General features: G+C 38.2%; 1 protein-coding gene across 4 annotated transcripts in view; it reads right to left on the reverse strand.

Annotated features, from left to right (window-relative positions):
• The window catches only part of PPFIA1 (PTPRF interacting protein alpha 1), a 52521-nt gene that overhangs the window by 1692 nt on the left and 36573 nt on the right, over positions 1 to 14256 (reverse strand). For 2 of the 4 annotated variants that reach the window (XM_057372999.1, XM_057372998.1), the window contains exons 20-28: positions 9479 to 9560; positions 9156 to 9356; positions 8145 to 8207; positions 6049 to 6224; positions 5859 to 5956; positions 4790 to 4965; positions 4133 to 4201; positions 2511 to 2676; positions 1173 to 1243 (exon numbers count right to left, since the gene is read on the reverse strand). In XM_057372999.1, the coding sequence (XP_057228982.1) occupies positions 1185 to 1243; positions 2511 to 2676; positions 4133 to 4201; positions 4790 to 4965; positions 5859 to 5956; positions 6049 to 6224; positions 8145 to 8207; positions 9156 to 9356; positions 9479 to 9560 (1090 nt within the window). In that variant the 3' untranslated portion in view covers positions 1173 to 1184. Of the gene's footprint in view, positions 1 to 1172; positions 1244 to 2510; positions 2677 to 4132; positions 4202 to 4789; positions 4966 to 5858; positions 5957 to 6048; positions 6225 to 7591; positions 7619 to 8144; positions 8208 to 9155; positions 9357 to 9478; positions 9561 to 14256 lie in introns of all 4 variants that reach the window. The other 2 variants (XM_057373002.1, XM_057373000.1) reach the window with 2 other exon arrangements.

Genomic DNA, 14256 nt, shown 5'->3' on the forward strand with positions numbered 1-14256 from the left:
AATGCAAAGTAAAGCAACAATGGCAAATATTTCTGCCTCAAGGATTTCCATCCCAGGTCATCTGACTAGAGAAAATCCTGAACCAGAGTGGGGGGAGAATCTGGGGGAGAGGAGATTTAAACTTCAGTTTCTTGCAACCAAAAATATTTTAAGAGAGCCCCTGAGACTATGAACTRACACACTCACATGGTCTGAGCTGCTATATGCAAAAGTTTCCTCTTTCAACATTTCCTACCTAAGAACTCTTTAGAACTYAACTCATACATAGAAAAATGTTCTGAATTTGAAGAAGCAAATACAGGAGTTGAAAGGGATGCTACCAGTAAGAAGAAGCTGCAAGTGGAAAAGACAATTTACAGTCCATGAAAGATACCAGTGAGGGGGAAAGAGTCACTGAACTGATTTTTAAAAATCCATTACAGTTTTTAAAAAAGATCGTTTTCTGACTTGCTTGCAAAATGACAGTACTGTGCCATAAGAAAATACAGCAGAGGCTGGTACAGAAACATTTTAGAAAGAAAGATCCTGGAGAAAGATAGGACCACAGATCTTTCACATGGATTTTGTGTTACAGCACATCACGTTGCCTTTCATCACCAGCACTACTCCCAGATTCCCAAATTTAGGCTGCAGGTAGCTAAATCCAGCCAGCCAGCCTAAACAATCACAGTGGCATGGAGTGTCCAGATTGGAAAAACTGCAATTATCCTGTAACACTTACATATATATCTCCCTGTAACAAACAACAAAATACTGATGTATGCTTTAGTGGGATAACTGTGACCAAGCAAAGACTCTGAAAGATCAATAATCTGAGCTGCAGTGTCACACACTGGATTATTGTCTTTCCTTTCCATCCCTAATTTATTCTCTTCCCTCCTCCCCACTTCCATTAGCTGTGTTTCATTCAAGCTTTGATTTCAATAGAGCTGGTTTTAGCACAGGGGTCCTTTTTGAGGCTTTTTAAGAAGAGGAGTACAAGAATAAAATACTAACAAAACCCAGTATTTAAATACTTGGTCTTCATTGAAGAAATAAGCTCTGGATTTTCAATATAACCTACCCTGAAAATCTGGATTGTTTTCTAAGCATGTAAAATCACTGTAGTAAAATCCCTGCTGTTTTATTTCATAAATAGCTGCTTTAGTGTTATTCCTCTCAGCTTTACTCACCAGGAGAAGGCTTTAACAGGAGTAGGTCCTTACTGTAGCAGAATCCAATCTTTGTGTTCCTGATACACTGCCTATTCCAAGAAGCATGGGAAGACATGCAGAACACAGCATGCATGTTAGTTTTCAAAACAAAAAAAAAAAAAAAAAAAAAAAAAAAAAAAAAAAAAAACCATCACAGCAACTGTTTACAGCTTTGGTACTCACCCAACTCTAATGTTACAAGTTAGAAAAGCAGAGTTTATTTTACAGTTTGTATATTAACCACTTCTTGTTCCAGGGACTAACAAAAGGAATGCTAAAAAGAAATCTGCATGCCAGCTAGCACACAGAAATTGGCAAAGGTCATTTTCTAAGTAATTTACTACATTATGTAGTTTGTAAATACTTAATATCTCAAAAGTAAATTGGTTTCATGTGGTAAAGACTTAATGTACATTCATTTACAGAATTTTCCACATGAATTCTGGAAAACATTTTGTGCCAGTGACAATATCTAAAATTTARAAGAGGTCACTGAGAGTAGCATCAGATGCAAAAATTGCTTCTTTGAGCTTTTTGAATAAACAGAGTTTTCAGAACCTGAGGCAAAGCTGATGGATTGTGTTCTCACCCTGTCTGTTTCAATAAAAAACATTTCCTATTTGTTTTTCCTCATCTTTTGTAAACCAAATTCAAGTCAGTTTATTCTTAAGGTGCTACAGAGACTGTTTTTTAACAGGCAAAATCTTTCTCATGTGACCRATGATCAACTTCCACTTCCAGATAGGATTTCTGGGGTCTGCTTTTGTTGGTTTGGGKTTTTTAAATTCATATCTGTGCACACATACACACAAAGATCATTAAGTACACAGCAATGAATGAAACAATAATTTCAAGTATGGACAATATTGAAGTGACCACTGCAAGGAGGCTAATGCACATGTATAACTCAAGTTTACTAATCTTAAGATTATCTGAGTGGGCTTACTCACATAATTTTTGATTGCATTTTATTGCATTTCAAAAGTGGGGCTTATATTAATGTAATTGCTGCTAATTAGAAATGATGCATTGTGTCATTAGAAGACTTCTGCTAAGCTGTCATTTTATTTTCCTAGTTTAAATTACATTTATTCCTAACTATAATTCTCATTTTGTTACTCCAGTGATGCAAAAAAGAAACTCCACCTCTAGTAAAGCTTCCTGAAATGACAWAACACCCTACAGTTAACAGTGTTATAAATACAACCATGCACAAGGCAGATGCTTTTATGCAGCAAAAAGGTCATTTGAACTTAATTCCCCTGGAATCTCAAGCAAAAAGGGTACACCATGCTTAAAATTATACAAAATCAATACCATCAATCTGCATCTTCTTTGGCTGCATAGAGGGTGAAGACATTGAGGTTGTAACTCTGAAATTTGCAGGAAGAGTCTCTGCTGATCCGGCAGCTAAACCTCTTATGTCCTTTGGTCTAAACTTCTTTCTCCACGAAGGTGCTCTCCTAAAGCTCTTATCATCATCCTGTCATATTGACAAACAACATTAGCAGTGCAAAAAGTGGGGGATTGTTACTGACATTAAAAGGATTACTGACAAGCTCAAGTAAATGTCTCACCATGAATGAGGTAATCGTGAAGAAATAAAAAGTAAGTGTATTAAATACTGCAGTGCCAAGCAGGGTTTTCCTTAAGCACTGGGGTTAATGTAACTTAATTACCCAAGTGCATTTTCCTTCCCCCAGTAATACATCTGCATCTTCCAAAAAATATTCCCACCTCAGAAACATAATGCTGCACTTACTAAATATAGTTTAAGTCCCACTCCCAAAAACATCTTTGGCAAAGAGTGTATTGTGCCAATGCAGATATATATACCCACTGGGCAGCTCCATTTGCCAACTTCCCATTTAGAAACAGTTCCATCCTTGAATGCTGTTTTACCTCAGATTTATTCCCTTGTACAATTAGGAGRTAAGTGGCTACATTATTTGAAGAGATGTTCATGATCAAACTGTCCCATGCCACTAGAACAGAGCAAACATCTGGTCCCTCAAAKCTCCTTTTGCAGCTTGAAATCGCACAGGAAAAATATTTCAACAAACCATCAAGCTGCTTTCTGCTGTGTTATTAAAACCTTGGTAGAGATGCACATGGGAACAGCTGTCAGGAGCTTCCYCTTTCCCTGTCCCTTTCCTCATACCAGCACCAATGTTTTTGAGAGTGGTTTCCTGAGCTGGTTAACCACAGAAGGGTTTTGCTATTTCAGCCTTAACCTGGACCACTTTTGCCTCTGTGTGCTGCCACATCAACTCCCATTAGCACCAAAGATGAGGCAGCACAAGGTTAATTAAGACCCTCCTGGGGAAGTAACACCAGATTGAATCTGTTCACTGAGCAACTTAAAAGATAAAAATGGAACAGTCTCTCGTTCATGCTGTGGGTTATGCACAAAACAGCCTCACACTTAAGAGTCTTATACTCGTTTCAGTACAGTTTATACAAGAAAATCACAGGCTGTCCAACAGAAATTACTCTGATGTGTAAACACACCTGGTGGTCTTCTACATCAGTATCAATCAAAATTTACATGARATTTCTTAAAAACGCCTCAAAGCTCTTTGAAATAGTCTTTAGGATAAAGTGCCTTTATCTCAGCTTGTTCATCTTAACCCTGGCCACTAATTTTCCCATATTTTAGATACARAGGATTCAGCCCAAAGTGCTGCTATGAGACATGAACCACACAAGCTACAAAACCAAACTTGCCAATCTTCCCAATACTTTCACATGCAAAGTCATCTTCCCAAAATAAACAAACTCTGCTGTGTTTAGAAACCCTCAGAGATGAGGAGTTCACGTTAAGGTTTCTGCCACTRTTCTGTCAAAAGCTTAAAGAGGTTCAAGTTAAATTCTTTCACTGAGCAGTTCTGATAAAGTTTCCAGGACCATAAAATGGGTCATCAACTCAAGTAACTTACTTCATCAAGTCTTCTGTCAGTGCCCATTGCAAGCAGGTTATTGAATTCCCTCTCCAGAAGAGCACGAGCCTGAAGGTTGTGGTACGAAAGAAATGCAAGTTTATTCCAAAAGATCTATAATTTGTATATAATTCCAAAAGATTAATAATTATAATTAGTAACCTATAATGATWTAAAAAACTTACAGGAACCAGATTTTTAATACTTTCTTATCAGATTAATAAACATACTTCAGACTTGAAAAGTCAGTACTTGGAAAGTTACAGTTTAATTTGTAACTTATTAAAAATTTAAGGAAAGCTTAACAGCTCTCCTTTAGTTGTGACATGAAAGTTCATGATTCTGCCTCAAACTTAATTATTTCAGAGTAAAAATTTGCAAACAACAAAAAWGATGAGTTTTAAACTAGTGTTGTGAAGAGGGAAATATTCGAACAATTTTTTTCTCAAGGAATTTTACCAGTGAGAATTTTTATAAATGAGACAACTACTAGAAAGGCATAATTTTAAGTTTTTCTCTTGTGTGATAATGGACAACTTCCCACTGCTGAAGTTTCTAGATGCTCTTACCTACAAAAAAAAGCAATCAGCTCCATTTTTAACCTTCCTAGAGGGGAGAAGATTCCTTGCTGGTGTGAAGTGCCTCCCCCTTGCTCACCTGTGTGTTTTGAGTGGGGATTTGCAGCAGGAGAGCTAATGCATTGTAATCAAAGGATTCATCTAAGGCCACAAGTGCACCGTGAACTCCGCTCTCGATCAGGTTATTGGCGTATTCCTTAAGGCCGATGGACACGACCCAGTGGATCATCCTCTCATTGCTCCACACCAGCACATCTGCAGAGGAAAAAGCACCTTGCCAGGTTCATTACAGTCCCACTGCTCTGAATCATATCATGCACAGGCAGGAATGGGAAGTGGAAAACAAACAAGTTTGCTGGGAGAGGTTTCACATTGTAACAGTTTCAATATTCTAAGGAGAAATTTCCTACAAGGAACAGATGCATCCAATCCATTCAGGAGGCTAAAAACAACCCACCAGCCACAACCCTGGCTTGTTTGCTGCCAGTTAGCTGTGGCTCCTGGCAATGATCTCAGACAATTCACAAATTAACCATCAAAAGGTATCCATGCTTTAAAAGGAAAGGGAAAGAGCAGTCACAGAGCTTTCTAAGCAAGATTTTAGACTCAGATATCAGAATATACTTCTGATGTTAGACAGGGAATAAAATTTCCATAGGAAATCTTGGAAAACCATGAATTCCCACCCTGCTTTCTCTTATTCCTTCTCTCTGGTTCAATAATCATTATGAATCTGGAATATACAAATACCTAGTCACTTGGCTATTTTTTCATCAACTGCTAAGTAATAGCAAGCAACAATAAAATCATGAAGATGTAAAGTTATGTTAAAACAGGGAGGAAAGAAGAAAATAAGGAAAAAAACCCCCCATGTTCTTAACACTCATTCTCCTAAAATATTTAATTCCAAACTTCAGAGCAGTAGGAGCTTCAAAAATGTTCACATTTGTAGCATAAGCAAATGATTTAATTATGTGTTTTATTATTCAATATTAAGGGCCTACAACCAGACACACACGGTGCATTTAACATTTGATATTTTATAAATTATTCCTTCCCTTAAAGCCTCTTCTTTGTTAAGGAATTTTTGAGGCTGGTATCAGTGAAAACATGCTGGAATCAGACTGAGGTCAAGACAATGCACTAACCCTTAATTTCATTCTGGCTTTCTTCTCTTTTTCTTTCCAGTTCTTTCCGATCATAATTCAGTCTTCGGAGGCACATAATTCCACACTGGAAACTGTTCCTGTTTAGATGAAAAAAAAAAAAAAATTGAAAAAATATGTAGAGATAATGAAAATACTTAGTGGGGGTGAGGTCTCCAACTTCACTCTTTACCTGTGAAAGCTGTCCACCATTTTCAGCTGCCCACGCAGGTCTTTTTTAGTTAAATGATCCAGCATTCTTGCATCCACGAGACATTCCATGAAGTAGCTGCGGTACTGAGGGAGCCCCAGGCTGGGGAGCCACTCATTGCCAATCCACTCRTGGTTCATGTCACCATAGGCTAATGTCTGGTTTGAAAAAAAATAAAGAAGAAGCTTGTTAAAATGAGAAATGGAAAAAGAAAAGCTATTTAAAACAGCATATTTTTTTAAAAAATGCTTATTTCATTCTTAGTCTGTAAAGATAAGTACAGCAAAATACTGAATATTACAAGTATGTTTTCCAAAGAAATTATCCTCATGAAGTAAAGCAAGTTCAGATATTCAGATCAGCAAGTAAAACTGCTTCAATTTATATCAAGAAATAGAATTAAAAAATATTAAAGAGCTAATAAAATGTAAAAAATACTAATCTACATGGTTTGATAGCAAAAGACATAGAATTTCATTATGTTAACATGTTGTAAATACTCCCTCTCTTGAAAACAGGAGGGAATCTTATTTTTCATGTGACTTTATAAATAAAAGATCTTAAAAAAAGAACTGCAGGCCTTTTTAAATACCATTAGCTATTTTCAGAAACTGATAAAACCCTGCTACTGAAGAACAATCATTTAAAATGCTATTATCCTAAAAGAGACTTTTCTCATTACAGTTTTGATCTGCAAATCAGCAGGCAATTTTTTAGAGAAAACATCTATAAAGGTAAGAGTTTGTAACTATACATTTAATCATTCCTTGGGCAACAAACCCCAAAAGCTCCTTTTTTTCAAAGGCATATGAATTTGTATTTTTCTGTGAAAAGTCAAAAGCTTTATTTCTCCTCTAGAGGAAGCACTTTCCAGAAAGGAGCAAGGTCACAGGGAAATGCAGCTCTCCAAATCCACCAGAAGGTAAAAGAGTAAGAGAGCTMCTTACTCTGGGGCTGTTATCACTGACAACCAACAAATGAGTATCTGAGATGTCATTAATGGGACTTAAAACAGGTTTAAGCTGGAGGGCAGCCAAGCAAAAAGATACTGTCCAAAGATATGGATCATGGGTAAATCCCAAGTTTTGTTTATATCCCTGTATAAATACTCAGCTGCATCAATACCTGAAAATACAATTAGGATTTGCCACCACTTTAAGGCAAAACAATTAATCAAGGGCGATTACAGAATTAGTGCATAGAAATCTACTTATCTATCCAGGCTCAGGGTGCCTTGTGRCACACCTGGGATGGTGGCTGGGTTGGGCAGGGACTTTCTGCACAGAGCAGATATTCCTCCTGCAATTCTGGCTTCCCAGGGAGCCCTCCCCCACCCAAACATTAAAATATTTAAATCACATGTGTACATTGTACAGATATAAGCCTGTGGTTTCCCCCTCTCCCAATCCCCAGGTCACACCCAGAATCATAAGAGATGCTTCTACAAAGGAAAAACAGATTCTTTCATGCGCTAATGATTGTGACAGTTTACATACAGTCTATAATATTAGATAAAGTTTCCAACCTGAGCCCAGCTTCCCTCCTCATCCTCCTGTTAGGTGGTTAGGAAAGCAAAAGAACACACACATATTAGTGGTTCRGTTTAGTATGGAGGTCAAAGTTAATGGTGCACTGCAAGACTCTACATCTACTGCATACCAAAAAATCTAGATAAAGCAAGCATCATGCAATGTCAAAAATTATACACAAGGCACTTATTGTTGTATGAGAAGTTGCAAACCCCATCTACTGATTAAGTTTTCTGGAGACAAGAAATTTCTGCACCAATAATTCAATTTGTCTAATTGTCAATCAAGTCAGAGCTCCATTTTACAGATCAGAGTTTTGTTTTACAATCTTATCAACATTGATTTTTTCTCCCTTCTGGGAAAAAAGCTATCAAGATGCAGATTACAAGGTTAATAATTAGAAGAAGCAATGATCCAGAATTTTAGTGCATTAATTTGAAAAAAAAAAAAAAAANAAAAAAAAAAAAAGACCAAAAGATACTTGATTCAAATGTTCAAGAAGTGGGAAAAGCACTCTAAGGGAGAGAAGTGGCAACACTGTAAACTAACCGTTTGTTGTGTGGCTGTAAGATTTTCCATCTCTTCATGTGTTACCCAGACATTTCCCGTGGTCTAATATGAGCCCACAGGGAATCAATCCCATCCAGTGAAAGGAAAGCAGTAACAAAGAGGAGAGGTTGCAGAACAGATAAGCAATCGGTACATGTAAGGAGCAGGCATGGGCAAAGCAATGGTTTCTAGTCAGGTACAGCTACTGAAAGTCATGGCATGCAATAAAAGCCTACTCACAGGGATCTGCCTTCACAGACAGGAACAAAACTGAACATCAGAAACAGCTGACAYGGTTTAATTAATGGGTAAACACTCAACTCTGCTCTAATCTCAAAAATACATTTGTAGTCTAGCACATAACCCCAGCAATAACTGTAGATTGCAGGGCAGACAGACTCATGAGAGGAAATTCTCACAAAATATCTAAATTTACTAGAGAGATGGGTGACTCCTAGTTTATGTAGTCTGAATTATTTGGAGTTAATGGCATTATATCTGCATTAAAAGAGCCTCCAACTATTCTGCAAATTTCTGTGCACCCACATATACTTCATATGTTTTCTAAATTCTCTGGAGGCCAAAAGATGATGTGAATAAAATCTACAGTAAATACTCTGGATTACATACTTAGACTGAAATAAACTTCTCTTTTCCTGAAGAAAGAAAATTGCAGCTGTTCCTTTATTTAATTTCCATGAAAGGAACAGCTTATATTTAAAGAATGTGTTCCTTTCCAGAAACTCTTAGCAGTAAATTCAGATCCTTTCAGTTAGAAGTTTCCTGTCAAATGCTGGGGAATTCTAGGTGTTTGATGCTGGGGAATTCTAGGTGTTTGATGCTGGGGAATTCTAGGTGTTTGATGCTGGGGAATTCTAGGTGTTTAATGCTGGGGGAGGAATTCTAGGTGTTTAATGCTGGGGAATTCTAGGTGTTTAATGCTGGGGGGGCAATTCTAGGTGTTTAATGCTGGGGAATTCGAGGTGTTTAATGGTGTCTGAGTTTCCTTACCGTCCTGGAGGTGGGAGGGGCAGAGGGGCTGGTGAGTGACATGATTTCCTGGATGGCCAGCCTGAGCTTGAGCCTGTGCAGGGGATTGCTGATCCCGATCTCACGCTGGATTTCYGTGTCAGACAGAGCTGACATGATAGCACCGCTTTTCACATTGGCTCGGCACGCAGCCACGTACCAGGCTGGCATCCCCACCCACAGCTGCAACACAGACAAAAGAATGTAAACAGGATATGGAAAACATTCCTGCCTCCAAAATCTCACATTCTTTACAAGTCTGTACATTGAGGGGGCTTTTTCTTTCTTTTGGGAGGATCACTCACCTCCAGCCACACCACCACAGTGGGCCCATCCCACTGTGCAAAAGGCAAACCTTGTCTTCTGGCTTCCTCCAGCAACTCGTGCCTACAATTACAGAAACAGTCATTAGTTCTACTGGATGTCACAACTTCAGCACAACTCACTGCACTATCTTCTTTCCAGTAATTAACTCACTCCTTTCCCTGCCTTATATGATACACCCACTCAGGCACGTACAGCACACGTACAGGGACTGTGCAGGGATGAAAGCTGAACTGGGCAGGAAATATGAGAGCAGCAGAGATGTGCATCTTGCCTTTGAGAACTTGGTGTCTGAAGCCACTACTGACACCCTACCCAACACTCCCAGCCCAAAGTGGAGATGTCAGGCTGACGTGGCAATCAGATTCTCAGTTGGTGCAGTTTTCTGTTCAGCAAAGCTGAACCAAAGCAACAATTTTTCCTCAGCGTGTGCAGATTTGAAACCTGTGGCAACACACAGGCACATCAGACACCCGTGTCCATCAGGCTGTCAGGGCTGCAAACTGGGACAGCAACCATTCAGCTGTCAGAATGTCAGGCACAGCTTCACACAACCATTATGTTCAGAGAGCTGTGTTTGGCAATTATATCCTGAAAGGCTGTGCACTGAAATTCAGCTTTCATCTCACATCATGACACCATTTCCTTTGTTGTTCTGAAACAGAAGCGCCTGAAATTTAATATTGACAATTCAGCTTCCAGRGACAATGAAAGCTTGCAAGGCCTCTATAAACAGCTGCCAAAAATCTTTGATAACCAAAGGACAAAACCTAGTGCTATGGGTATAAGCATGAAATGCTGCTTGGATATGCCTGGCTGAAAGAAATGGAGAAAACCTTAAAAAAGCATATTTATACTGCCTTTGAAAGCCAGTTGTATACAGTAAAATCTCTACTCATTCTCCTTAGAAACTGTGAATAAACAACTTCACCTAATTAACTGGTTTTACTGTTCCTTATTCATGCCTGCAACTGCAGAATTAAGAACATATGCAGCAATACTACAGATTCAAGACCCTATCTTATRTATTTACCATTTTCTCACTATTTAAATCAAATAAGATCTCCTTGCCTACTGAACTGTCTCACTGGACAGATCTAAGATGATAACATTTTTAGAAGTTATTAAAAGACATTGAAGACTGATTACTGACAGACAAGCAGCTACTCTTACAAAATGGAAATGCAGCATTCAGCTCTTTCAGACCTATCTGGGGTCCTCATGTTATATTGGTAGATAATATTAAAAAGCAATCACTGAAGTAATAAATATACCAGCAACTGCTTTATCAATTGATAGTACTTCTCCACCTGCATGCCAATAAATTCCTATTTCTCTGGAAGAACCTCCCAGTAATTTATCCTAATTAAAGGTGCTTCCCAGGAAGGGGAAAAGGGGAGGAAGGAAGGGACTGTCAGACAACTGGTTACAAATAATGGTCCTAGGTTCCATTTTAGGATCCATCAACTMGGTGGAAGGTGGAACAGTGTTCAGCAGTCAGCAGCTCAACAGCTAAATTTYACTAACAAAGAAGACTGTAAAAGCTAATACATATTTTACACTTTAAAAAGATACATATATTTCTAATTTGCAAATAAATATCAGCTATTTCCCTGCTACTGTGGAATGCATTACTTTMATTCCACAAATAATCAGCCCTGAACAAATTCAGTTCTGTTTCACTTTGTTGTTTAAAAATTTTAAAATTAGAAAAATAAATTAATAAGATACTATGAAAYGCTGCATGGTAAGAACAGAATAAAATGCTTAATACTGTATTTGCCAGAAAGGAATACAACATTTTTTCCAAGTACTTCGACTTCCAAATTGGTGTCTTTGCCTTCCTTTTTGATGGTTGTATTGTGTGGAGTTCAGAGAACATCAGTGTCACTTTTGGTTGTTTTATGTGTCTCATTGTATACTCCATGGTAACCATGAAACAGTGAATCCTTTGGAGCAGAATAGAAGAAATGTGTCAAAAATGTAAGGAGAGGTTATGATACAAACTTGAAAATCATGGTGGTATTGTAGGCAGAAAATAATTGTGTGATGGAGGAAAACACACAGAAACATAAACAAAAGAAATTGTTTATGAGATGACTTTATGCAGAAATGATTCCATGGATCCAAAGATGAAAGCAACCATGAAGTAGAAAATTAATTGCAGAATTTGTTCATATGCAGCAAGAGATAAAAACCTTGCTTGCACATTAACCCCAAAGCTCAAGATGTAGCACAGGCACAAAAMATCTCATGGGCAGAATTCAGAAGCAGCTGCTGTTTCATCTGCAAACRATGTATTCATGTTTTTCTTTCCTACAGTAGAGAATTTCCCTTTTCCAGTTAYTCCCTTCAAACTCCACCAAGACACTCTCTGCATTCCAGTAATATGTGATCAGAKCCCTGAGAGATCACAACTGCTGGGCCAACTGAGTTTCACAGCCATCCAGTTATACCAGTGAGGAAATGGGTGCAAAATCCAGCCCTGCATCTTTGTGAGTTAAAAAATATTGCAATGCTGTCAGCAGTGTTAACAGATGGTATAAACCTGCCCCTGTRAAGGACAAAAGAATGCCAAAGGAGTAGCTGGCTACTGGAATAACTCCTAGGTGACAAAACCAAGGGAGAGATGTCTGGAGACTTAATAAAAAACCTGGCTGAGCTTCCCTAGGAATGGGAGCCCAGACGTGCTGCTTGTTGTTAGACACACTCCAGAGGCATCTCACACCAGCTGGGGAGAACAAAAGCTGTGGTCACAGGAGATGAGAATGATGTGGAAACTGCAGGTGCCTTGCACAAGCCCCTGCACAGACCATGAGAAGCATCTGTGTTCAGAAGGGCTCCTGGCAGGCACAACGCTCACCCCACATGGAAAAGAAAGCAGCCAGGAACAACCTCACTTTGTCACGGGAATGGATACATTCACAGCTGGTAGCCAGAGGGGAAGGCTGGATCCCAAAATTTCTTAGATGGAGCTGAAGAGGACTGATTTGGAAGAAGTTCAGAACACAGTAAACACTGCAGTGTGGGGAAGAGAGTGATACTGATAGAAGTGACAGAGCTTCAGGGTATAGAAACTGAGAAGCAACAGTTGTAAAACGTGAGATGGAAATAGGGGGAAAAGTTAATCTCCTTATGATAGATTGAGTTCAGGGATGCAGTAAGTCTTTTGTGTGTGAGAGTCATCTTAAATTTAGGATTGCCTTCCCTTTTGATGAATACAGTACTAAGTTTGTGGTGCTGTACACAGAAAAACACAAACACACTTGTGTCAAACACTGTCAACACTACAGCTCATACAGAAGATGAACACAGCACTAAAAACAAYTCAAGTTTAGCAAACACCAAACAGCACTTTTACAGAAGTACATCTATCTTGGAAACACAAATACCTACTATTGCTAAACAATTTCAAATCCCAGATGACAAAACTAATTTAATCTAAGAGGGGTTAATATTCCCACTATAAAAACTCACACCATGCAAATTAAGACGAGACATTGAACTAGCTTTCACACTGAACTAGGTGACAGTGGATTTATTTCAGCAACACATTTTCATAATATATTCTTTTGAATCAGCATTTTCTCTCATGATCCAACTTGTTTGAAGAAAGGGTAGAGGCTTTAATATATTGCTATATTGAGATTTATCATACTTTCACAACAATCCTAATAAAATAAACACAAACTTACCCTGATTTTGCACTACCACAATAAACGGTAAACAAAAGGAAAATAAAAGAACGAAGGAAAATTATAAAACTAGGATTAAACTGAACTCAAAGGCATACAAAATCAGACAAATAATGTGTACTGTAATTTAATTCTGTAACTATAAATAGGTTTTTGTTAGCAGCCAGTGAACAGTGCCCTCAGCCTGTTTGTGCACATGCATGCAGAAATCAGAATGATAAGCAAGCAAATAGGGATTTGAGACAGCTATAAATAGAATGAGCTCTTGTTGTTCCAAGCATTCAGGTAGCTGGAATTCTTTTTGCTGAATATAAGATTTTGTAAGCAAACAGTCAGTCAGAATCTGTTTTAACCCACCSTTCTCCTATATCAAAGTGAAAAGCAATTCAGAGCAGCTTTACCACTTTTTCTTTTTGATAATGAGCATCTCAAGAAAGAAACAAGAGATCTTTGATCCCTTGTGATAATATTGCTTCCCATGTTCAGAACAGCCCTCAGGATTCTGAGACAGCTGCATGAAAGCATCTTACTGGGAATTTTCGAATGATAGATTTAGATTGTGTTAATTTAATTGAATGGGAGAGAACAGAAGGCTCCAGGGAGACCTTAGAGCCCCYTCCAGCTCCAAAAGGGGCACTGGAAGAGATGGAGAGTGACTTTGGAAGAGCTAGGGAAGGCGGTTCCAAACTAAAAATTTTCATTTGTTTAATAYAGACAGCTGCCTTTTAAGCAACCTACAATATGCAGCCATAAATTATACTTTAAGTAATACCAGTAGATTTTTGAAAAGCAGAATGTTTACAAGACAAACCAKGATTTATCTGCAACTGCACTTTTTGCATTTCTTAAAGCAAGACAATATGGATTGTCTCACTTGAGAATGAAACTTGTGGCTGGTATTAAGAAATACCTATATTGCTCAAAGAATAGACYTACCACTATTTAGATATGACCAAACTAAAACTATTTATTCAACCAAGATGTGGTATGACTTTAAAGTGCTGTAAGAAAGGGAAAATACCAGATCATCATAATGTATGATTGCCTTCAGTGTTGCAGTCTGA

This window comes from Malurus melanocephalus, unplaced genomic scaffold, assembly GCF_030028575.1.
Source record: "Malurus melanocephalus ecotype Western Australia unplaced genomic scaffold, MMel_1.1 scaffold_182, whole genome shotgun sequence".
Classification (NCBI taxonomy): Eukaryota; Metazoa; Chordata; class Aves; order Passeriformes; family Maluridae; genus Malurus; species Malurus melanocephalus.